This window comes from Lissotriton vulgaris, chromosome 1_1, assembly GCF_964263255.1.
Source record: "Lissotriton vulgaris chromosome 1_1, aLisVul1.2, whole genome shotgun sequence".
Lineage (NCBI taxonomy): Eukaryota > Metazoa > Chordata > Amphibia > Caudata > Salamandridae > Lissotriton > Lissotriton vulgaris.
In genome coordinates this window covers 373855367-373882189 of record NC_141685.1, presented here as the reverse complement: position 1 = coordinate 373882189, position 26823 = coordinate 373855367, and the positions used below count along the sequence as shown (strand labels likewise).

Below are 26823 nucleotides of genomic sequence, written 5' to 3'. Positions count from 1 at the left end.
TGAGGGACTCCGCCAACAAGCGCTCGCCCAAAGCGCAGGGGATACCTCCGGAACTCATTGGGTCTACTGGGACAATGATCTGTTATACAGTGAGCAACGAATCGCCGAGCTGGGGGCCAACCGAGTACTAGTAGTACCCCTCTGCTTTAGAGACTTCCTGTTAAACCTGGCCCCCGATGTCCCCCTGGCAGGGCACCTAGGACAAGATAAAACCTACAGCCGCCTAGTGACCCACTTCTTCTGGCCCAAAATGAGGAACGATGTGCACCAGCATTGCCGATCTTGCCCCACGTGCCAAGCCAGTGGGAAGAGCGGCCGCAAACTAAAGGCCCCCTTGCAACCTTTTCCAGTAGTCACGACCCCATTTGAGAGGGTCGGAATAGACATTGTGGGACCCCTGGACCCGCGTACGAAACAAGGACATCGCTTCATTCTGGTGCTAGTGGACCACGCCACCCGCTACCCTGAGGCTGTTCCTCTCCGGACCGTGACCGCCCCAGTGGTCGGCCGGGCCCTGATGGGGATCTTCTCCCGTGTGGGGTTCCCCCGAGAAGTCGTCAGCGACAGAGGCACGAACTTTATCTCTAAGTACATGAAATCTCTCTGGCAACAGTGTGGGGTCACCTATCGCTTCACGACCCCCTATCACCCCCAAGGGAACGGACTTGTTGAGCGGTTCAACCGCACGCTGAAAGGAATGATCGGGGGATTGGAAGAGCCCCTCCGTCGCCAGTGGGATGTGCTGCTGCCGTGCCTCCTCTTCGCCTACCGAGAGGTCCCCCAGAAATCCCTAGGCTTCAGTCCATTCGAACTGCTCTATGGACACCCAGTGCGGGGGCCACTCAGCCTAATCAAAGAAGGCTGGGAGATGCCTCCGGCCAAGAACCCTCCAGATGTCTTCCGGTACCTCCTCACCCTCCGCAACCAGTCCCGGCGGTTCAGAGACCTAGCAAAAACCAACCTAGAGGCCAGCCAAGAGGACATGAAAAAGTGGTATGACCAGAACGCCTCATCCGTTGAATTCGAACCGGGACAACAGGTATGGGTCATGTCCCCCACGGAGCCCTGCGCTCTCCAAGACAAATGGACGGGACCCTTCAAGGTGATCGAGCGCAAGGGTCCTGCCACCTATCTGATCGATATGGAGTCCTCCCGGAACCCCCTCCGAGTCCTCCACACCAACAGACTGAAACCCCACTTTGCACGAACAGAACTCAGCCTACTGATGGCCACAGACAATGGGGTTGAAGACGACTCCGAGCCTCTCCCTGACCTCCTGAGGACCCAGGAGCAAGACGGCTCCGTAGAGGGGGTCCGACTCTCGGAGACCCTCACCAGAGAACAACGCCAAGAGTGCCAAGCCCTCCTGTCCCGGTTCGCCAGTCTGTTCTCCCTCACCCCAGGTGTCACTTCCTGGTGTGTGCACGATGTGGACACCGGAGACAGCCCTCCTATCCGCCACCGGGCCTACCGCGTACCTGATCGGGTACGGGCCTGCATCCAGGCGGAAGTGGCTAAGATGCTCACGCTCGGGGTCATCGAGCCCTCCGACAGCCCATGGGCCAGCCCGGTCGTACTGGTCCCCAAAGCAGCCGCCCCCGGAACCACCCCAGAACTCCGGTTCTGCGTCGACTACCGGGGCCTGAATGAAGTCACCAGAACGGACGCACATCCCATCCCCCGGGCCGATGAACTGGTCGACCGAATGGGAGCTGCCCGCTACCTCAGCATCTTCGACCTGACAGCAGGTTATTGGCAGATCGGCCTCACACCCCGAGCCCAAGAACGTTCGGCCTTCTCCACCCCCGATGGCCATTACCATTTTACGGTCATGCCCTTCGGCATGAAAAACGCACCAGCGACTTTCCAACGGCTCGTCAATCAGGTCCTGGCGGGGCTTGAAGGGTTCAGCGCCGCATACCTAGACGACATCGCTGTGTACAGCCACCATTGGACCGAGCACCTCCACCACCTCCGAGCAGTGCTGCAAGCCCTTCAGCGAGCTGGCCTCACGATCAAGGCCAGCAAGTGTCAAATTGGACAAGGGTCTGTGACCTACCTCGGACACCAGGTGGGAAGCGGCCTAGTGGCCCCTCTACAGCTGAAAATTGCCGCCATCCAGGACTGGCAGCCCCCTATTACCCAAACCGAGGTACGAGCCTTCCTGGGCCTCACGGGCTATTACCGAAGGTTCGTGAAAGACTATGGTACCATAGTGGGGCCCCTCACCGAACTCACGTCAAAAAATCAGCCCAAGAAGGTGAACTGGACCCCAGAGTGTCAAGCGGCATTCGAACAGTTGAAGGCCGCCATGTGTTCCGCTCCTGTGCTCCAGGCCCCAGACTACCGCCGGGAGTTCGTAGTCCAGACGGACGCCTCCGACCAGGGCATTGGGGCAGTCCTGTCCCAAGTGAACACCGAGGGCCTTGATCAACCGGTGGCCTTCATCAGTCGGAGACTCCTACCCCGGGAACAACGCTGGAGCACCATAGAGAGGGAAGCCTTCGCTGTGGTATGGGCCCTCAAGAAGCTCCGGCCCTACCTTTTCGGCACCCACTTTCGGGTACAGACCGACCACCGACCCCTGCAGTGGCTGATGCACATGCGGGGGGAAAACCCCAAGCTGCTACGCTGGTCCATATCCTTGCAGGGTATGGACTTTACAGTCGAACATCGGCCTGGGTCCGACCACGCCAACGCGGATGGCCTGTCACGATTCTTCCGCCTCGACGAAGAGAGTCCCCAAGAGGATGGGTGACTCTCCCCGCCTTCAGCTGGGGGGGACGCATGTTGGACAGGCCACATGAAGAGCCACTCTCCCCCGGCCCAACCAGACCCGAGGCCAGTCACACAAGCACCACACACCACCATTGCACGTCCTCCGTCCCCTCAGGGACCCCTGCCCTCGAGCATGTCGACTTCGTGGGCCCGATCCACTGCCGGCCCACGCGCCCAGCCCGGGCCGCCATCTTGGACACTTCACCACGTGGTCGCCTGGCCCCCGAGCGACCTCAACCCTGGGCCTGGCCAGGCCTCAGACATCCCGGCACCACCATCCACCCAGGAGGTGAGCGGGCTACTTGGCCATTCAATGGGAGAAGGAGGTGTCGATGGCTCTCCCCCACCAAGTGCCGCTCGCCCATCGCCTCCCCGGGCGCTGGCTCCACCCCCCTGCTGGGTGTCTGGACTCCCTCATCCCGGACCTCCCGACCTCCAAGTGCGAGGGTCCGGACATCAAAGCACACCAGCCCTATAACTGGGGCAGCTCCAGAGCAGGAAGGCAGTTGTATCTTGGAGTCGAGAGACGCAAAGAGGAACTCATCCTGGACGGACTACTGGCGCTGCCGTAGCTCTGTCCTGTGCACCATCGTCCTGCCTGTTGGCGCTGCCACAGCCGTCGTAACCTTCATTCTTCATCATCGTCGTCCGGATCTGCTGGCGTGACCGCGGACCGTTGTAACCGTCATCTTTCACCGGGACCTGCAGGCTCCGCCGCGGACCGTCATCCGTCCTTCATCCATCTCGGGACCTGCTTGGCTCCTCCACGGCCCGATCATCAAGAACGCCGAAGCTCGAGGATTGAGAGCTATTTTGAACTCACTGGTAACTAAGACTGTCCCGCTACCCCTTTCCTCAACCAAAGACTCGAATCGAGGGGACCCCGGAGTCCAGACCTCCTTGTATCATACCAACGTAACCTAAGAATTGCATATAAAGTCTCGTTAACCTTCAGTCTTGTGTGGTGTCTGTCTGTGGGGGGGAAGTTACTTATCTGTACAGTCGTTGGAGACGGCTCTCCCTGGAGACCTCTCCCCGTAATCTCGGCCGACCCTCCCGGTCCGTCTAACAATATCTACCTTTGAAACTAAGGCAAACATGCTGGAAATGTTCAAAAGATAACATCATAAACTATGAACGGAGGAATGTGAAACAAGGGTAGTCCGTGACAACGTAGCATATGTCCAATAAACCGTTATGTGCAGTGACTGTAATGCACTTATCATACAGCAAACTGACCATCTACTAAGTTCTAACGGAGGGTGAACATGGCAAGCAGCCTTGACCCATAAGTGCTAAAGGAAATTCAGTGAGAGTGTGGCAGCAATGGATTTCGATCCATGGGGAAGAAGACAGAACGTGTATCTATACTACCTTTACTATCTGCCTTCTACCTTTGCAATATCCATCGGAAAGCATACCTACCGTAAGCTATTCTAACCCTTTCATGTGTCTGTCCTCAGAATCCTCACTAACCCTGTCAAATTGTTAAGAAACCCTATACTAATGCCTTCCATCTCTAGCTACTTGAGGCTTGAGGGAACATTTCTGTCACGAGCTATCAATGCTCTCACAATGCTCTAGCCAACTCCTTCCAGTTTGCGGATGCAAGTTTGGAGGTGCCAGAGTATGCCGCAAAGCCATATCTCGAGCTGAGCAAGCATATCTACCTTTGAAACTAGGGCAAACCTGCTGGAATTTTCAAAAACTTCCTAAAGAGAACATCATAAACTACGATGAACGGTTGAATGGGAAACACGGGTACTCCATGACAATGTGGCATATGTCTGTCCACCAGTATTTGCAGCATGGGGACTATAATGCAGTTGTCAATTGGCGAACAGAACAACTACCACGTTTTAAAAAAAGATAAAGGTGTGGCCCACAGACAATAGGTATCCATTCACACCAACTGAACGGTTAGCCTTTTGGCAGCTCCACCTCAGTCAATTTCCCAGTATTTTGCTTTAGTGTGATACGACATATAGCAAGTAGGAAAACATACTTAGGCACTGAGGACAGTAAACATGAGTCTCCTGCCTCTTTCCCTGCATTGAGCACACTTTACAACGATGACATGGTCGCTCCCTTTTGCCTGTTGCAGGAATTTTATCTGCAAAGTGGCGCTCCTGCAGCCTTGCCACGTCCTGCAGAACACATGAAATGGAGGCTTCTGCTTCTGTAGCAGTAAGACTTTCAATCACAGATAACTGAAAGTCAAGGAAAGACATGAGTCTTCCTGCGGTGGTCTCACGATAAACAACATACGCATTGTATGTTGCCATCTGCATCAGGTGCGTAAACAGTTTCTTATACCAAGTGCGAGTTTTACGACTCGTATTGTATGGCTGAAGAACCTGGTCTTTCTTGTCCACTCCGCCCATGTACTTGTTGTAATCAAGTATACACGTAGGATTGTGGACTTCGGCCATCTGACCCCAAACCGTAACAGGGGAAGTGCTCTCAGCATGAATTGTAGTGTGCACATACACGGCACGCCTATCTGAGGACTTGACTGCGAGCAGTTCGTTGGAACGCAATGCAAGGCTCTGACATTTCTGGAGCTTCTTGCAAACAAGGTCCTGCGGAAATCCTTTGCGGCGACAACAAATTGTACCGCAAGCCACGGTGCCAGCTTTGTAGAGCTCACTGAACAGCTCTACTCCTGTATAGAAATTGTCCACATAAAAGTTATAACCTTAGTAAAGAAGTGGCTGGACAAGCTCCCATATGATCTTTCCTGTGACCCCTAGCATGGGAGGGCAACCTACAGGGTTAAGAGTTGTCCTTCCCTGTATACACTCTCAAGCTGTACACATAGCCAGTCGAGCTCTCACACAGCATGTACAGCTTGATGCCATAGCGAGCGCGTTTGCTCAGAAGGTACTGCCTAAAACCGCCCTTTATACAAGATCAAGGACTCGTCAATGGCTATATTCTTTCCAGGAGTATAAACCTCTGGAAACCTGGCAGACAAATGATCCACGACAGGCAGAATTTTGAACAACCTGTCATGATCTGGATGGTCCCGGGGCAATGCAGCAGAATTGTCATTGAAATGCAGCATGCGCTGCAAAAGCAAAAAACTATCTCTGCTCATGTATGGTGCGAAGATGGGGGTTAACCAAACCGTGCGAGTAGACCAGTAGGATAGCAAGGTTAGTTTATGCACTACCCCCTTTTTAAGAGTGAGGCCTAAAAATTTCTTCAACTAACCTACAGAAGTGGGAGTCCACTTGCGCACCCTAGAATGAGGCCCAAGAGTGCCTCCTTGCTCCATCAGAAATTGTTCGGCATGCAAATTTGTTTGCTGCACAATTTCGTCTACGAAGTCAACCCCAAAAAAGAGATGGAAGTAGTCAATTGTCAAAAAATTTGCCGTATCTACTTTACATCCAGCATCACCAGTGAAAGGCGGAATTTGGGGCTGAACTAAAATGGGAGGCTGCCACGACAGCACTCCGTCTGTGCTTGCAGCCGCACGTGCCTGCACACTGGGTTGTTGGAGCCAGTTACGGGTGTCCTGCTGCACAGAATGTGCTGTCTCTATTTCACTCGATGACCAAAAACCATACGAATTGTACACTATGGTTCATTGACAAGATTTGTCTGAATAAATCTCTTGTTTTATTTTTGAATCATATTTCTCAAAAGGTAATTTGGTTATTGTTTCACCACTTTAGTATAAAATACAAGACCTCCTATACAAATGAACACAAATACAAAAACACTTTTAGACAAATTAACAAATATACAGGTTTTCATTCATTCAAATACAGTCATACCCTCTCATACATACACAACCATTAGCATATTCATATATATATACACACACTGGAATTACAATTCGCAATAAGCCATAAAAAACCACTTTTCTTCAATATTGTTTTGTTGAAAAAAGTTTAAAATCAATCCTTTTGCTTAGATGGCACTAATTGTCTACGCGTTTCGAACTCTCACTGGCTTGGGAGTTCTCATCAGGACATCAAGCTGTGAAGGAAAGGAAAACAAACCTTTCTTTAGGGGCAGAACTTAATTCATATTAGCCTTGCTGCATCCTCCACCACTCTAGCCTCCTTATCTTACCTCTAAATGTTCAATCTGAAATGGGAATATGGATTCACCCGACGATAACAGAATATCCAAGAACAGATTAGTCTGTGCAAAAAGTAACAAGAACCAATCAGCGACATGCAAACAGTGCCCTCGTCTGAATAAGCCTGTGTTTGTCACGAGCTTACTTGCAATGAGATCGATTCTCTGAGGTTTTATGGGGGGCGGGGGGAGTAGCCTGACCTGTGAACAAGGGAGGTGGATTTTTTAATATACTGCACACCATTAAGCGACTGTTTCAATCACATTCTTTGAGCATGGAGCTTACTTGTCACTTGTAGCCGGCTGTCCTCAATGTGGGGGTCTCGGTGGGCGGGTGTGCTCTGAAATGGTATAGCGTAATTAGTCTACCAGTCCGGTCACATAATGGAATGGAACGATTGGATTAAGCCACGCTTAAGTTCACAAGGGACTCTTACCTATTTTAAAGGCATTTAAGTCGAACCGCCGAACCTAGGAGTACTGTGTTTCATCATAAATGGAGCGCACACCGCTAGCCCCTCCTCCGGATCGCCCCTCGGGACTCTGGTACTTGCAGTTCTTCAGTGGATCACCCAGGTGGGTGCAAGTCGGTACTTGTAGGACTGATGAATCTCTAGACCCGATACATGTCCCGGGTTTTAGGATATCGCCCGAGACATGTCTCGGGTTTCGGGATGACTGCCCTCATCAGTAGAGAAAGATTGTTTAGGGGTGGAAGAGAAGGCCGCCACACAACAGTCAAAGGCTTCGATGCCAGAACCGGCACGCAGGTGCGTCTTCCAAGAGCCCGTCGGCCCAAAGCTCAAGGGAGCCGTATTGTGTTTCATCTTAAATGGAGCGCACACCGCTAGCCCCTCCTACGGATCGCACCTCGGGACTCTGGTACTTGCAGTTCTTCAGTGGATCACCCCGGTGGGTGCAAGTCGGTACTTGTAGGACTGATGAATCTCTAGACCCGATACATGTCCCGGGTTTTAGGATATCGCCCGAGACATGTCTCGGGTTTCGGGATGACTTCCCTCATCAGTAGAGAAAGATTGTTTAGGGGTGGAAGAGAAGGCCGCCACACAACAGTCAAAGGCTTCGATGCCAGAACCGGCACGTAGGTGTGTCTTCCAAGAGCCCGTCGGCCCAAAGCTCAAGGGAGCCGTATTGTGTTTCATCATAAATGGAGCGCACACCGCTAGCCCCTCCTCCGGATCGCCCCTCGGGACTCTGGTACTTGCAGTTCTTCAGTGGATCACCCAGGTGGGTGCAAGTCGGTACTTGTAAGACTGATGAATCTCTAGACCTGAGGGAAGTCCTCCCAAAACCCAAGACATGTCGCGGGCGATATCCTAAACCCGGGACATGTATCGGGTCTAGAGATTCATCAGTCCTACAAGTACCGACTTGCACCCACCTGGGTGATCCACTGAAGAACTGCAAGTACCAGAAGAGTCCCGAGGGGCGATCCGGAGGAGGGGCTAGCGGTGTGCGCTCCATTTATGACGAAACACAATACGGCTCCCTTGAGCTTTGGGCCGACGGGCTCTTGGAAGACGCACCTGCGTGCCGGTTCTGGCATCGAAGCCTTTGACTGTTGAGTGGTGGCCTTCTCTTCCACCCCTAAACAATCTTTCTCTACTGATGAGGGAAGTCATCCCGAAACCCGAGACATGTCTCGGGCGATATCCTAAACCCGGGACATGTATCGGGTCTAGAGATTCATCAGTCCTACAAGTACCGACTTGCACCCACCTGGGTGATCCACTGAAGAACTGCAAGTCCCGAGGGGCGATCCGGAGGAGGGGCTAGCGGTGTGCGCTCCATTTATGACGAAGCACCTAGGAGTACTATCTTCTCCTAAACCAGGCACAATTCCAGCGTCTCCTCTCCTCGCGTACTTCCGTTTTCACAAAGGATCCTGGAAGTTGTGGATTTCTTCACTGCATGTCCGTATTTAACTGTAATGGCTAAACCTCAATGCCATTAGCGTTATGGATTCTTAACCACATCTCCCGATTTAACTATAATTATGAGTATATTAAATATAGAAAACCATGGAAAGTTGATGTCTGAAAACATCAAGACGCACAAACCGTTTCAAATGCGGGTTTCTATTTATTGAGTCAAGTAAATGAATCCATTCACATTCACGTAGGTTCATGATTGCAGATAGGCAACACCCTCTAGGATTTTGTATTATCTTTTCAAGTATCCACCACTTTAAGTCGGTGCTAGTGTGTTGTTTCTCGCTAAAGTGTTCAACTAGCGGAGCACCCTGCACTCTACAGCGAATGCGTGAACAGTGTTGCAGAGTATTTGTCTTTGTTTTCTGTTTCGTCTGTCCTACGTGTACTTTTTGACAGGGACATTTGATTCGATAGATTACGTCCTGCGTATTACAATTCGTCTGATGGTTCAGGCTGTATCTCTTGTCATTGTATACAAATTCCTTTTGTTCAAGAGTGAGCGCACATGCTTTGCAACGTCCGTATTTAAAGTTTCCTTGTAGTGGTGGCAACATTTAAAGAGAACGTGTGTCAGGTGCTGGCTCGTCTTTGAGTTACAAGTTGACTACATAGTCTTTGTGGTTTCTTCCTCTTGTAAATGCAAACATGGGAGGGTCTTTCCTACCTATTTCCTCAGATCTCTTTGCTCAGCATGACCTAGACTGAATCTGTAACAGGGATCTGTTAATTTGTAGTACATACTAACTAAGATCATCGATCACTAAATATGTAATAACAACGTAACATATATATGTAATTGTGAACCATGAATGATTTTACATTATGTAATGTAAACCAATACAACATGTATGTAACAGTTTTTTTTAATTACTAGGGTACTTATATGGAAATGAACCATGCAACTGTATTCAAAAAGTTACAAGTTTGCATTATGTGCTGCTATCTCATGATATACTGTCGAACTGAATATGTGGAAGTGAACAGCAGCACTATCGAATAGTAATTTTTATGTATACATTTTTATGTATTTGTTACAGTAATGCAATACCAAACGGTCGTTTGTCATTATCGACATTTACAGACAGAAGATATGGCCTTACTCATAGGCGAGCATTGGTATGTGCAGTAGAAATTTGTGATATACTGATAAATAGATGGATAAACTCGGCTTTATTATCTTATGCCCTCGTCCACTTGCACCTTAAAATCCCACGTCACTCTTGGTCTTTAATTCAGAGCTAACCCGGAAATTTAGCATCGTTCCCTGGGCTCTAGTAAGGTATGTTCTTTGTAGTTGATCCCCACAAGAGGGCAGTCGTGTCACGCACGTCGCGTCCTCACACGAGGACGCTATGGACACGTTCATGCTGGCTTAAAGCTTGGATTTAAGAGAGGCAGATGCTCACGAAAGCAGACTCCAGGCTAAGGCACATATGTCACAAGGTTATTTATTTATTTATTTAGTTGGTTAGTTATGCGTTTTTATATAGCGCGGACTTTACCCAAAAGTGTCAGAGCACTTCACAATAGGAACAGAATTGATACATGAGAACATTTAAAAGTGAACAAATTGCAAAAGCAAAAGTTACATTACATGAGGCAAAAGTGACAATTGCGAGTGAACAAAGTACAAGAGGTAGCAAACCGTGTGTTACAAGAGAAAAGGGATGTGTGCATGTTACAAAAGAGTACCAAACACAGGTAAAGGGTAGTACTGCAATAAATGGCAGTCTATCAAACCACAAGAACACACTGGGAAGGCACTTCCATAGTCATGGAGAATAGAAATTTTCTAAACTAAAAAGGTCTTCCTTCAGATAATAGAGGGCAAGAATTAACTTTGGAAGTGTCCTTGAAGGAGGAGAAGTTTGAGGTCATTTTTGAAGGCCTGGGAGGAGGTGGTTGTCCGGAGCTGAGGCGGAAGTGAGTTCCAGATTCTCACTGCGTTGCCTGAAAAGGATTGGGCCATTGATCTTTCCTTCTTGAAAGTGGGAGGTTCAAGCAGTAGCTTTTCCGCATTTCGAGATGGTCTAGAGCCTCCAGAGAGTTTGTTTATTCGCCAGGTAGCGAGGAGAGGAGGAGTGCAGGGCTTTGTGGGTGATGCAGGCAGTCTTGTAGATGGATCTTGCCTCGATGGGAATCCAGCGGAGGGTGGATAACATTAGTGAGATGTGGTCGGTTCTTTTGGCCCCATAAATGAAGCGAGCTGCTGAATGGAGAACAGACTTAAGGGGGGACAGGTGGGATTTGGGGAGGCCAGTAAGTAGAGAATTGCAGTAGTCCAGTCTGGAGAGGACCAGCGATTGGACCATGGTTTTATGGTCATGCTCCGGGAAGAAGCGACGGATCCCCCAAAGAAGGCACAGTTGGTATCAAGCAGACTTTGCAATTGAATTAATGGGGGAGAGTAGATTGAGTTTAGTGTCGAGGATGACACCAAGGGATTTTGCACTGTCGACAATGATGGGTTTATTGTTCAGTAGATTCATGTGGTCCATCCAAGATTGAACCGGGGGAGGAGAAAGTGAGGATGAGAGGAGAAGTAATTCAGTTTTGGAGGGATTCAGAATCAGTTGATGTGTTGACATCCAGTTTTGAATGGAGTCCAGAGTAGAGCCTAGGACAGAGATTGTGGGTGGAGGCAACCTTGAGGTAGATTTGAGTGTTGTCTGCGTAGAGATGATAGTGAACCCCGGAATTACTTAAGAGGTTTCCCAGTGGTTCCAAATAGAGATTGAACAATGTGGGTGCAAGTATAGAGCTTTGAGGAACACCATGACCCACCGCCAAAGGAGATGAAAGACTGTCCGCTATTTTGATCATTTGGGATCTATCAGAGAGGAAGGAAGCAAACCATTTAAGTACAGTGCCCTCCATGCTCATTCTATGTTGAAGAGTGTTAAGGAGGGTGTTGTGATTGACAGTGTCAAAGACTGCAGAAAGGTCAAGGAGAATTGGAAGACCAGACCTCCCCGAATCGAGTATCCGCAGCGCGTCATCAATCACTTGCAGCAGAGCTGTTTCAGTGCTGCAGTTTTGGATGAAGCCGGACCGAAAATTGTCAAGAAGATCATTGTCCTTGATATGACGAGAGAGCTGTTTCACAACACATCTTTCTGTGATCTTCGCAAGAAAGGGTAGGTTAGTGATTGGGCAAAAGTTTTTGAAGTCATTCGCATCAGCAGTGGGTTTTTTAAGCAGAGGGGTGACCTGCCCAGTTTTGAAGGGAACAGGAAGGGAGCCTTGACAGAGGCAGAGGTTGACCAGTGTGGTCCAAAAGGAAAGAGAATGGGTATAGAAGTCATTGGCAATGGCACTAGGGATGGGGTCAAGAGAAATGTTGGAGGGCTTTGTTTCGAGGATGCACTTGAGGAGGACATCTTCAGAGATGGGGTCGAAGTTCTGCCAAGTGGTTAGTGATTTGCGCTCCTCTGGAGGGGTAGGATGAGCGACCTGATCCACCAGTGATTTCACTTTTTCGTCAAAGAATACAGCGAAATCCGCAGCTTTCTTTGTAGAATCCTCGAACTTGGAGGTTGGGGGAGGGCAGTTAGCATTCTTGATGAGATCAAAAAGTTTTTTGGGTCTATTTTTGACTGAGTCAAGGAGGGTTCTTTAGTGTGCAGCTTTCCCAAGGAAGATGCGTTTATGGTACTTGGATCTTGCTGAACGAAGCGTGGCCAGATTATCGGTAGAGGGCCCTAGCCTCCATTGTTTCTCCAGGAGTCTTAGGTGCTTCCTTTCTTCATAGAGGGATTTGTTGAACCAAGGTGCTGAGGGAATGGGCCTTTTCTTTTTGCTTTGGAGAGGAGCAACGTTGTTGATTTGGACTGCAAGGACTGAGAGGCATTGGGAGGTGAGATTGTCAACAACTAGGTTCGGGTCTAGCCTTGGAAGTGACAGCAAAGCTGATTCACAGAGGGAAACGTTGTCAATATTTTTAGTGTCAGGAAACCAGGAGGTAGCCCTCTTGGGTTGGCCCAGAGTTATAGAGTGTGCTAGGTGAAGAGAGAATGGGATGAGGAGGTGGTCAGACCAGTCTACGTGAATAGGGGTAGCGATAGAAAGCATTCCTGCTTGAGAAATAACAAGGTCCAGGATTGAGCCCTTAGAGTGTGTTGATTCTGTGCAGTGTTGGATAAGAGTTTGTAGAGAGGAAGGTGGCCAGCAAGTTCGCGGAAGAGTCTTGCAGCGAGCCCCAGTGGAGATTGAAGTCACCCAGGAAGGTCTGATTGTCACTTTGCGAGTATTGGTCGTTGATGAAGTGAGTTCCTCCATAAACGAAGGGCCACTGCCAGGTGGGCGGTAAATGACATGGAATCTGAGGGGTGAGCGCTGGTGTAGTTGAAGCTCAAGAGAAAGACATTCAAAAGTGCGGAAGGCGCTGAAGGGATAAGCCATACCGACCTCCGCCTGACCCAAGACCACCTCTCCTTCAGGAAGAAGCTCAAGACCTGGCTGTTCGAGCAGTAGCGGCACCCCACCCCCTCCCCCAAGCGCCTTGAGACCCTCTGGGTAAGTAGCGCGCTCTATAAATGCCTTGATTGATTGATTGATTGATTGAAGTTGAAGGGAGTTTCTAAAGATGACTGCAACACCTCCCCCAACTTTGATAGGTCTGTCATTCCTAAAAATAGAATAGCCTGTGGGTAATAAGAGATCAAACAAAGAGTGAGAGGTATCATTGAACCAGGTTTCTGTTAGGAACAACATGTCAATATTGTGATGGGTGATGGTATCAGAGATTTCGAGTTCGTGTTTTATTGCAGATCTGCAGTTGTGGAGCAGACATCGCAGCTCTGTTCAGACTGTTTTGGTGACGGGGGCACTAGGGCTAAGAACGGTGATAGGGATATTATGCTTATACGGGGGTGCACGGGAGGGTTTAGGTGGATGCTTCGTTCTGACAGAACAGATGGTCGGAATAGTGTAGATAGTTGGGTTAATCGGAGATGCAAGTTGCAGAAGGGTGGCATTCAAGGGCTTGTTTGAGTGAAGGATGTTTGCAGACGACAGGTTATGCTTGGCTATGATAGGGTGAGGGGGCGAGGTCCATCTCGTGGGAAGATGAGTTTTCCAAAGGAGTTGAGGTGAATGGGAACGTGGAAATCTTGGAGCTTAAGAGTGAAATGGAAGCTACAAGCTGGGAGATGGAGGTGTTAAGAGAGTCTAGCTTATTTTCAAGAGAGAGTAGGGCAGAGCACGGAAGGTTGGGTGTCTTGATGGCAGAAGGAGGGGGTGAAGTTGGTGGTAGAAGGCAGGGAGAGGTGGGGGGACAGGAGGAGAGTTGGGGTATAGGGTTCATAGGTGGGGAAAGGTGGAGGTTGAAAGCGGGGGTTGGTGTATCAGACGTGATGGGAGAGTTGTCTTTGTTGGCGTTGCACGAAGGGAAGGAATTAAGGACATATTTAGGGGGAGCGTCTAATCACTAGCTCCAACCATTGCAGGTCCACTGCCGCCTTTTTACAAATTAAAGACACTGTGGCCATTGAACCCTACCTGGACTTGATCACTCTCCCCCTTGACCGAGCTCTTTATTTTAAATTTAGAGTTGGTTTCCTCCCGCTAGGTGCTCTAGTATCGAAATGGTCTATAGCGGACCGTACTTCTCCCAACTGTGCATGTTGCCCGAATAAGGTTGAGACTGTTGTGCATGTTTTATTTGAATGCCCGGATTATGCAAGGCCTAGGAGCTTTTGGCTGAAACCACTCTGCCGTAATATGGGCACACGCAGTCATTTAGTGGCCTTGCGTATTCTAAGCACGGACACTTCCCCCCCCATTGTGTGTGGAGTAGCTAAATTTTTAAAGCAGTTTTGGCTCATTCGATGCAAGAGATTGTCAGTAGCTGTTTAATTCTCTTTTTAGCTAATTTATCAATGGACTTTTATATTCTTTTATCTTTTTAATATTCCATACTGACTTCTTGTGGTAATGTTTTTTTTATTGTACATTATATTGATTGTATTATAAATGTGCTTATAAGATATCTCTGCATATCGAATAAAAGCTTATGACTGACTGACTGACTGACTGACTGACTGACTGACTGACTGTTTGCAGACGACAGGTTATGCTTGGCTATGATAGGGTGAGGGGGCGAGGTCCATCTCGTGGGAAGATGAGTTTTCCAAAGGAGTTGAGGTGAATGGGAACGTGGAAATCTTGGAGCTTAAGAGTGAAATGGAAGCTACAAGCTGGGAGATGGAGGTGTTAAGAGAGTCTAGCTTATTTTCAAGAGAGAGTAGGGCAGAGCACGGAAGGTTGGGTGTCTTGATGGCAGAAGGAGGGGGTGAAGTTGGTGGTAGAAGGCAGGGAGAGGTGGGGGGACAGGAGGAGAGTTGGGGTATAGGGTTCATAGGTGGGGAAAGGTGGAGGTTGAAAGCGGGGGTTGGTGTATCAGACGTGATGGGAGAGTTGTCTTTTTTGGCGTTGCACGAAGGGAAGGAATTAAGGACATATTTAGGGGGAGATGGGTGCGGATCAGGGCGGTGGAGGAAAGGGAGAGGGGAGGACTGTGAGGTGTCATAGGAGTGTAGCAGGTTTGGGGGGACAAGAAGGGAGGTGGTTGGAGAGGTCCTGTTGGCTAGGTGAGGTGGCTGTGAGGGAACGGGCATCTGGCAGAGTGAGGGGGGTTGGGAGAAGGGGAAGTTGAAGAAATGAAATGGTTCAGCTGGGCCCGATGGGGGGAGATGGAAAGGGTTACCAAGGGGGGAAAGGGGCTTGCACAGCATAGCTGGCGGAGTGGGGGGAAGGAGAGGGATGCAATGGGCATGTGGAGAAATCGGGGTAAGAAGCGAGGGGAGGAGGGGGTAGAGAAGAGGGGGAGAGGGAGGAATAATGGAAGCAAAAGGAAAGTTAGCTGGAGGAGGAGGTTGGAAGAGGGGTGGACTAAAAAAGGGAGTAGCAGGTAGGAATAGGGGGGAGGAGATGAGATTGGAGTGCCGGTACGGTGCAGATTGGACGAGGCGCGTATTAGCTATTGGTACGGCTGACCTGATGAAGGTGGGGGCATACTGTGAGATTGGAGGAAAGGGAGAGGAGGGCACAAGGGAGGGGGAGGGAAGAGGGCCGACCTGTGTCTCCCAAGGGTGCAGCCTATTGGAGTGTAGGGGGGGTCAGGGGAGGAGAAAGGGAGTAATGGGTGGAGCTAGATGGAGAGTCCGGGGAAAACCCGGTTGCAGAGGAGGGGAAGAGGTGGTCAAAGAGGGAGAGACAGGTGTCTTTGCCTTGGATCATGACAGTACCATTGTTATAGATTGAGATGGTGAGGGAGCCGTTGAAAAACGCAGAGGGGGAAACCTTTAGTTGTTTCGCATGAGAGATAGAGGAGGAGGAGGTGACGTTAAAGGAATTATATAAGCTGGTGAACCAGGAGGGGGTGTTGTGAGTGAAGAAAATGAAATCGTGTTTGCGCCTTTCAAAACGACCATTGTAAAATTGATCAACAAAATGGGAATTAGAGAAACGTTCAATAGTGTTATGCTTCAATCGTTTTACTGAAGCTTTAGTCTGGCCGGGAGGCTAAATTATTTAATAGCAGTTAAATCTAGCCTTAACTCGAGTGGTGGCCATGTTGGGAAAATGAGGAGAAGGAGTGCAGGGGGATAGGAGAAGGGTGCTACTAGGAAAGCGGTGGTGAGGAGAGGTATAAGGACTAAAAGGGGGCACATATTACAGACGTCTGAAGAGGAAATCTGAACTAGTGTGCCGTCCGGGGAGAGAGATGGGTATTTATTGGGCCCTTCAACAAGGTATACATGAAGCCAACTGGCACAAGATAATAATTACAAGGGAAATGTTTACATATGATGGGACCAACTGGACCACTGTCAGAACCCTCACGAAGCACAATTAGACAAAATAGAACAGATCACAAACGAACACCCAATGACCACTGGTGATCACTGTACTTAGCATCAGCCTGCATAAGGTCACCTTTAGAGGTGCTCAGAACAGGGTGCGTAAATCCTACAATATGAAAAGCATTACTTAGCACCATATATGGGGCCTGGCTCTGTACAATCCTCGCAGTCTCCCTGACCAATTGGCCATCTCAGAGGGACTCAAATGCCCTGAAATCATAATGTCAAGGTTGCTGCCAATGCAGCGAGAGTCTTAACTCAAACAAAAATGTTCCCATAGAAAAGTGTCCTAAACGATGCAGCTGGCACTCCTTTCAGCACAGCTGTAAAAGGCCTAAATGGAGCAGCTAGCACTACTTACTGTGCAGCTGTAAAAGGCCTAAACGGTGCAGCTGGCACTACTTGCTGTGCAGCTGTAAAATGCCTAAACGATGCAGCTGGCACTACTTGCTACACAGCTGTTAATGACCTGAACAGTGCAGCTGGCACTTCTTACTGCGCTGAGGAGAGCGTGAGCCTTCCCGCCCAGGAGACGACCCCTCCATACAGCGCTCACTGTAAGACACTCGCGCTGCCTCCACGAAGTATGGCCATATAGTAAAATTCAGTTTAATTCAGTTGTGCTATGGTGTGCACATCCAGAAATACAGGCGTTGTACCAAGATCACTGTTTGTATGCCTAGAGCACCATGTCTGATCTCAGCAGGAGACTATGGCAATCCCCTTCATCTTAAACAGCCCCCATTTTAAAGTCAGGCACCACACAGGTACAGAACGTCAAGAAACTGTAAACGACCCATTATCCATTGCTCCTCATTAGCTGACAGCACTGCCTCTACCTTCACAAATCGCCTCGCTGGCCGAACGCCCTAACACAGAGCCGGGAAGATAGACTCCGCAGTGCTCGTGGGGCCGCCATTATAGGTTCAGGCATCAAACTTTAAACGATCGCCGCAAACAATGGAAGGTATACCCATCCATCTTTCTATTTCAGAGCATTCAAAGGCAATTAATTAGACTTGTGTGCTGGTAAGAAGCTTCCCCCGGAAGCGTAATGGCCCCGATAAGCTTTCCTTGAAGGACAACGAATATTTATTATTTGAAACCCCCAGCGCCAGACGCCGGAGGTTAGTGACTTTTTGAATTCTATACAATGATATATTACTTAATGTGCTTGATTTAAATGTAGTCAAGGGTCATGGCTAATGCAAGCAATCATCCCTTTATAGAAATGCAGGCACGCTGTGCCACTGATTAATGTGACCACAGATATGATGAGCCACGTTCGAACCGTGTACAGTCCCTACAAGGGCCGATTATATGGAACTTTTAAGAGTGTTTTTTTCGGGTACAGATGGTGACAGGCATAATTTATTTCTGACAGGTCATCCATCTAAGTTATACAAGCTGCCGTGCTGTCAATAGGTATCAGGGTGGAAACTCCTTGAAGGTGAACAGCGATCTACAGGTCTCACCACATATAATCATAATTGCCCGAACCACGTTTAAAATCTAAAGATATTTCATTTTTTCTTAAACAGGCCACACACAGATTCACTATTAAGACCTGAGGAAGACCCCTTCCACCCCCGCAGACGATTACATAATCGCAATAGTGCAAGGGGCCAAAACGTCGACGCTTAATATTGAATGTAAATGGTCACCCAGAAAAATTGAAACTAAGTAGATGGATTGCTAGTTGGAATGAATCATCACAAAAGACCTCACACGGTGTTTAAATGTTTGTCCAGAATATATGTTAATTTGTTATGTATATAATGTGTTTTAATATGTAAATATATTTTTGTGTGTCCACTTCACGTCACCAATTTGTGTAATTGTATAGTATATATTTGTGTGTGCTTATATTTGTTCTAATTCATGTATAAATTTTTTTGAATACACAATTCATTCTAATTTACTATAAAACCACATACTAATTCAGAAGTAATTATACGTTTTCTTTTTTGTTTGGACACAATTTGGAGATAATATTTTCTCATTAAATGTCAGTCTCATCTTAAGAAACGGTAGGTCCAGCTCCAGTGCCGTTTATCTTCCATCTGTTTATCAGTTAATGGCTTGAAGTTGAGCCTTCGCTTTTGATTAGCCTATGAAATATCTTGAAATTTAATGTATCACCCTGAAAGGTCACATCTGCTAACTTATTTTCTGCTTGCAGCCCTGCTTTAAGTTCCATGAACGGATGGCGTTCAATCTGCATGTCCATAGATCACTGGGATGCTGCAGTCTCCTTGAGCCCTTAAGTGAACCCTAGCTAAGCACACATCATTGTCTTGTTCCCTCGTAGGAGAGACTAGAGCCTGCCCATCATAAAGGATCTCTGAGGACTCAATACTATCAGCTTTCTCTTTCAGTGGCTGAGGTTAGCAGTTATTGTAAGCAGTTATTTATGTCCGTTACCATTTCCTCCCCAAGTTATTTTGTATAATTTTATAGTCTTTCAGCTATGTCTGGCTCACTGAGTACCATTGTTTCCTCTCCTGACAGTTGCTGTATTTGGTCTCTAGGCGCTAAGGGTCCTTTTCCAGTGTGGTAAAAGGTCACTGAAGGAAGGATAGTATTTTTTTTGCAAATGCTTCTTTGGAGGCAGCCACCTCCTGTTCAGATACCCAATGACACATGAAGGAACTGCAGATTTATTATGTCATTGTGTTTTCGTTTCAAGCAGATAGTAGCGGTATCTTTCTCAAGCAAGCTGTTGTAATACAACATGAAGTTGCATACCAGTGCATTAACCCGTTTTGTCTCTGTGAGCGCCCTGAAGAGAGTTACAGCCAATGAAGGGGAAGTTGCTGCTCTGGGGCGCCCCAGCGCGAAATTCCAATATAGAAGTGAGCATCTCACCTTTTCACACATCTCACCCCTCGTGCACTCTGAGGGTGGAACCTTGCACCATTCCTCATAGGCAAAGATTGCCCCCACATACTATCTGTCAAGCTGTGTATAGCTGGGAATTGTCGACCTTCACTCCTGATCCTTCTACATCAAGTCTTTCTTTTCCTGGCACCTTTACAGGCCTGGTCACCAGTGGCCCGCACCTCATAATGTTGGACTCGGGGCCAGACTTTTCACCTTTCGGTGGTCTCTCTCAGGGCTTTCACAGGGTGAGGGGACCGGTGCCTTCACTCATCTAGGTGTGCGGTGTCCTCTGTGCAGGCCTTCCTCAAGCTACCCTGGTACCTCCCAAGGCACCGAGCGGCATCTTGGACTGAGGTCAAACCATCAGACACACCCAACTACTGCACTGGCTCCATGTCCCGGCATAACTGAGCAATATTCCTAGGAAAGTGTAACTGTTCACACTACCACAATGGCCACACATTCCCCACCAGATATAATTAGTTTTAATAAATCTGAAATTGTAATGATGTTCACAAGTAAAGTCACCTTGAGAATAGAATAGAGTGGCATGGAGCAGTTGAAGTTTACAATGCTAATTTTTAACATCAACGTTGTCGCATGTTGTTCCTAATACATTCCCACAGCAGGTACAGTCTATTTTCATACCGAACATGTAATGGTAGCATCACTTACGTGTTTTGACCTGTTGATTGTGTGAAGAAATCTTCAGAATTCACTAATTATACTCCTATGCACGTTTCAGAGGTTCAACCTTGTTGGACTCATGTCAGACTGGTGGGGTAGTGGAGGTGGTGGTGGTGGTGGAGGAGGAGGGTGAATGTATGTGTGCACACGCTCATCTTTTTTTCCACCATGGTAGTCCCTCTGTTCAGGCACTAAGAGCCTATGCTAGCCTGATCTGCATGTTTGTATTTGCTGGGGGTGTTGGAGAACAGCCCAAATGTTGGATGCATCTCAGATTAACATGAATTTTCTTTTTTTGCAGAGATGTGCGTCTTCTGATTTTGGAGCATGCCCGATGGTCCATGATTGAGAAGTACAACGCTTTAATGAAAGGACTGAGCATTGAATCTCTGCTTACCTTTGTGGAGGACTTCAAATCACATATGTTTGCTGAAGGTCTAGTACAGGGAAACTTTACCAGCAAAGTAAGTATTGGTAGGATAAGAAAGGATGTCAGAATAATGAAAGAACTGATGTTATCAATTATATTTTGTGGGCAAGATTGTTCAGATAAACACAAGAATTGTTAAGTTCTTTAATATGAATTGGTAAATGACTGTGTGTGTCCTATCAACTTAAACCTCATGCTCAGCAGGATTTCTTGCAGAGGTTGATCTTTTATTGCCAGTTTAAAGGACAACTGTAATTCGGAGCATGTAGGTGTTACATTGCGTTGGAGTGCAGTCTCTGCACTCCTGCTTACAATTTTTTAGAGAAGATTGTTTTTGTTGGCCTCTGACTAAATGTGCTATATTACAAAAGTCTTGTGAATTAACAATTTTACTATTTTCGCTTCCTTCTTTTAGCAATCAACAGAATTCTTGAATTATGTTACAGAGTGAGTATTATTTGCGTTATTGGTCGTGTTTTTTGTCTCACAATTATCTAGTTTCCAAATGTAACTTTTTACTGTAAACAAAGTTTTTATTTGCAATGATAACATTTCTGATGAATATTAGCCAGAGACAGAATCTTCTGTTCTTGAAATATCCTTAATTGCTAGTACAGAATGTCAGAAGCTTTTTACAGATAATGCTCTTCATGAGGTACTGTGTATCCACAGTTGCTGCACTGGAATTGATGACGAGTGATAATAATTGCATGGTCCCTTGACCTGCCATTGGTTCCCTCTTTTATGTGCCATAAACTGCAAGACTTTAGTTCTTTCAAAAACACTTTGCAATATTTCAACTTTTATTTTGACCTTTTCAAGATTTCAGATGTTTCTAATGGATCTAGGTTGTTGCAGTCTGGTTCTGCTACATAGACATGTGATGTTCATAATCATCCTGTATCTAGAATTAATTTTGTAAAAGTTACCATGGACCTACCGTTTATGAGACACCACTTTATCAACAACTGGAAATTGGGAGTAAGGAATTGGAATTTGGTTGGACATTCAGCATTTTATATTGTTAAAGATCATGGCATTCCATATGATTGTTTGCATGGGAGTATAAGTTGTTGGTCAATTTTAATTGTTTCTACAACTAATGTATGAAGAAAACCCAGTTTAAGATGTACCTGTGCTTCAATAGACTACTTCTATGGATGGGAAAGCATTGAGTACTTAACCATTTTTTGCCTCTCTGCTTAAAAATATTGGAACTGTTCTAGAGGCACTACTGGACATTTCATGCTATGGCATTTAGTTGAGGTTCTATTGCTGAGGTGTTTGAAGAGACTGAGTTAATTTTTGGTTGAAAGATGAGAGATGTCTCATTGCTGAAGAACAACAATACGAGTCTGTAGAATTCAAAATTGGCTTCCCTACCCTAAAAGCACACCAACTGAGTTACTTATATCATGTAGGGCAGCCTCCAAGGCAGAGATCTGCTCACCTTTTTAAGGATGCCCACCTACCTAGAAGAGATCTCTAAGCCCTGCCGCTGCACAAGTTGGTTTCAAGGATAGTGTTTTCTGATTGTAAATTCCCAAATCGTTTCTTATTAAAAAACAACAACAATCAATGGCCCTTATGTGCAGGTAGATTTCTCCATGTGCATGGGGAACACTAGTGCATTTCCCTACTTATGATAGCCACCCCAAGCACAGAAACCTAATGACAATTGTTACGCCGCCGTCCCCCGCATCCGAAGAGCCACCACAGGAGGGAGATCCTTCTCATACCTCGCCGCCAAGACGTGGAACTCCCTCCCGACCCACCTCCGCCTGACCCAAGACCACCTCGCCTTCAGGAAGCAGCTCAAGACCTGGCTGTTCGAGCAGTAGCGGACCCCCCCTCCCCAAGCGCCTTGAGACCCTCCGGGTGAGTAGCACGCTATATAAATGCTATGATTGATTGACTGTCATTCTGAGCTGGCAGCCAGTGACAGACTGGACATGAGGCCAGGGGTTTCCACCAGTGGAGCTAGCTGAGAACTGACCAGAGGTAATCCTGTGCTTTACTTGCATCTACATGACGTTTGCTGGGTTTCCCAGTGCTTCAGGTCATTTTGTAGGTAAGTTATATTCAGACCAAGAGATGCACACCTGCACTAGGCATATTTAGCTATCAACATCTGTTTATAGGATTGCCAATTCCATATAGTCTTCCTCATAGGAAACCAAAGTATCCGTCTCTGAAACACACCAAAAAGTCACTCTAAGTGTATCCTATCTACCTACTTATCAATACCTATCAAAAATGTTTACCTACCAAGGCGGAGCTCATCTGAGTGAGTAATCACTGAGCTTCTGTTAATCATAGGCCAGTGCTTTTCTACACATCATGCTAGAACAGTTTTCCCTTTTTAGCAACAGCAGTGCATTACCTAAACAAGTCCTGACCTCTTGCCTCTTTACATCTCAATGTAGTGTTGAGTCACTTTATGTTCAGTTCTGTAAGGAAACTTATTCCCATTTCCCATGTAGCAATACAAGGCTTATGGTATGAGCCACCTGGGCGTGAGTTCCCACAAGAGAATCACTGCTCATTGCGATAGTTTCCAAAGAGAAGTGGAAAATGTTCATCAGAGGGTTTGAGGTTTATACCAGGGGGCATGGCTAAACGGGCCAAGATGGTGAACCCTCCTCTCTGAGCTACAGACCATCTTGCCTGGAGCAATATAAATCATTGGTGCTGGCGGGAACAATTTATCCACTCTCCCCAACTCCCCATTCCACCACAGTGAGTGCGCGGGCCCACATCTTATCGACACATCTAGCTGCAGATTCATTACCTTTGATCTTCCGGGCGTCAAGCTGTATCTGGAAGATTTTTCTCAGCATTACCCCTGTGCCCCAGTAGGTTGCGTCAGTAGACACTGCGTGACTGCTTGGTGGTGACGTCCGTGTCATCAATATAACCACTACTCCGGTGCTCTGACGTCCGTTCTTTTCTTTCGGGGCCAGCCAGTGCATATCCGTCGAAGAAAGCTAGCCCCTGTCATTTTTTTACACCTTTTTTTTTTTTTACACTTTGTCGACTTCTTTTGGTGTGTAGGTTGTCGAGTAAGAAGACCTCGGGGTTCAAACTGTGCTGCGCCTCTCACCGCACAATGTCGGTCACGGATGCCCCCCTTAGTGTGTCTCTAATGCCTGGAGCATGACCACGACTCAAAGTCGTGCTCCGATTGCCTGGCAGTGGCGCCAAAGGCTTTGATGGAGCGGTTCATAAAGCTGCTGCCGGGACAGCGTCCGGCACCTCATCAGTTGCCTCATTGGTCAAAAGGAAGGTCCGAGCACCGCTCTGGTGAATCGAAGTCCTCTTCGTCGAAGTCAGGTAAGAGGCACCACAAGAAACGTAAGAAGTCAAATCGTGCTTCGACTTCGCCACACCCGTCTCACGACGAGGCAGAGGAGCATCGGCGTTCAAAGCCCCACTCGGGTGCCTTAGTCAGCTCTGAGTTTCCCTGCCCTCCTGGGACCGAGAGCGACCCCCGCCCAGCTTAAGGAATTTTATGATGCCATGTACGCCATATTTTTATTCAAAACATAATACCTCTGACATTATAGATACCAGTCTTCTTTTACACCAGTTTGATTTTTTTTATTTCATCCCTGGTTTGCAATTAAATGCACATTAAACGTATTTTTTGTTTTTACCAAGACATGTTGTCCCTGTGCAGAACTTACTAGAAAACTAGCCTTTTATTCTAGGTAGTGTATAAAATATGTACACAACAAAATCAATATGCAGGAAATATGATCCAAAATTACATTAAATTCACATCTATACACTTCTCCTGACAGATGACCATACACTTTGCACAAGACAGATGACTGTGCAATTTCAAGACAGGTGACTATACAATTTACACAAAACAGATGACTGTGCAATTTATTAACATAGAACTGTACAATTATACTGGCAAATGATAGTCCTACTCCTTTCTTAAAACGTGGTATGGGGACTCCTCTCATTAAGGTCCTCACAATACACTAATATTTTGTAAGCCAGATGGAGGCAGCCTCAAGGTCGGAACCCAGGTTAAAGCCTTACAAAGTGGGTTCTAAGATGCCAACAGTTCTGGGCATAGATTTATCCTGGGTTTTTGTTAGGCTCGCCTCTCAGAATAGTGTAACCAACGCCTACGACCTTCTGTATGGCGCTTCTTGTACCAGAGGTCTTCATCAGGGTGGGGGTGTTTAACAAGGAGGACTTGTAGTACCTCTGTGTAGAAGGAGTGGGAACTAATCAGAAACTGGTTCTATGTGTGATATTTATAAGTGAAGATTCCTTGCGAAGGGAGCATAACATACCAATTCTTGTCCTTTAGATTGCGTAAGACTTCTTAGCTCAACGGGGGGGGGGGTAATGATCTTTGGGCTGGGAATATTAAAGCTAGGGTTTTATACACTACCTAGAGTAAAAGGCTAGTTTTCTAGTAAGTTCTGCACAGGGACAACATGTCTTGGTAAAAACAAAAATATGTTTAATGTGCATTTAATTGCAAACCAGGGATAAAATAAAAAATCCAACTGGTGTAAAATAAGACTAGTATCTATGGTGTCAGAGTTATGTTTTGAATATAGTATAGGATTCCCACCTTTGTACTCCTTAACAGACTCATTCCCCAGTGTTTTATCGACGCCATATTTAGGCAGTCTGACCCTGGCGGCGCACATTTGGGCCCTGCAGGCTCAGATAATGGAGGAGTCCCCATGGGTTCTGCGTTTTTGGCTCCAGCCTCCAGCTGGACCCTTGTAGAGCTGGAGGCACTCACATGGTTTGACACCACAAGATGACCTTTCACTGCCATGATTTTAATTGACTTTTGGTGTTTTATTTACCCTAGTACGATCATTTCCTTGCATGTGCATGTTTCCCCTTAAAGATTTCTTGTAATTTTAATGTGGGAGATGCCACAGAGTAGAACAGCTTGTTAAGAACAGAATGTGTGGGCTGTGCATTTGAAAGCACAAGAGAGGTGTGGAATGTACTTTTTGGTCTCGGAGTGCAGTGTTATTAGCAATGGTGGACAAATGTGCATTATGTTGTACATTGGGAGATGAAGTGCGATGCTATAGGCAGTGGTGCACAAATGTGCATTGTGTTGTACATTGGGAAGTATTATGACGTTCTCACTATTGGTTCTGACATGCCCTCAAGTCATCTTAAATTCTAACTCTGTTTGCTTGAGCTTTTTGCACTCCCAGGCAGGCCCCCAGATTACTCAAGTTGTTTAAGTTATTCAGGTTCAAGGTTGCTTTTTTATTGTTGAATGTACTGTCGGAAACTTTTGAAAGCTTCGTTAAGATAAAGGCTGGGACACATGAAAATGCAGAAAGAACGTGAGAACTCCTTTGCCTTGAAATGCTGACATGGAAGGTGGCCAATTCTAGTAAGTTTCCTTGGTGCAGAGGAACACCTCTCGGAACCTTCTAGTGTGTCTTGAGATTATAAAGCTTGGGTTTGCTGACTTAGAAACCAGGATTGTTTGACCCTGAATGGTGGATGCATTGTCAGTGAGGCATCTGGTTGCTGTGTATCTTGTCCCCAGCTGTGAGTCCCCCAGTCTGGAGTGGGCCAGGATGAAGTTTGCTTTTGGAAAGTATTTTGCACCGGGTCTAGTGCTGGATAATATAATTAAAGCAAATCCACTTTAGACCACCAAACGAATTAAAATATACAGACAATATAGAAAAATATATTTTGTTTTTATTTTTTCTTCTTACTGTTTTTCTTAACGTATTTCAAAATAGAAAAATATTTATAAATATACTTGTTACATATAGTATGTTCTTTTCATAACATTTGACCTTCAAACATGATTATTCATTCTTAAACCACAGGTTGTTGCATGAGACATGATTATACATCTTAGAACCACCGATTGTCATATATTGAGTAACCTGTGAAGATCTGTGTCTTCAGTTGTTGTAGATAGAGTAGTCAAGATCAATCTACAGTGAATTATCTACTATCTGTTAAACTAGACACAAAAAATAGAGAAAGAAATATTTTTTGCCAATTCTAAAAACATTGGTTATAGTTGTTGGCTACCAACGCGTTTCGGCAAAGCCTTCAGGGTTTTCATACCAGTGGTTACTACAAAGAAAAATAAAGGTTTCAGCTT

At 46.8% G+C, this 26823-nt stretch overlaps 1 protein-coding gene across 4 annotated transcripts in view; it reads left to right on the top strand.

Annotated features, from left to right (window-relative positions):
- Positions 1 to 26823, top strand: part of NRDC (nardilysin convertase) — a 2107381-nt gene that overhangs the window by 1561999 nt on the left and 518559 nt on the right. For all 4 annotated transcript variants that reach the window (XM_086952436.1, XM_086952435.1, XM_086952433.1 and 1 more), the window contains 2 exons: positions 20565 to 20727; positions 21109 to 21140. In XM_086952436.1, coding sequence (XP_086808562.1) covers positions 20565 to 20727; positions 21109 to 21140 — 195 coding nt within the window. The remainder of the gene's footprint in view (positions 1 to 20564; positions 20728 to 21108; positions 21141 to 26823) is intronic.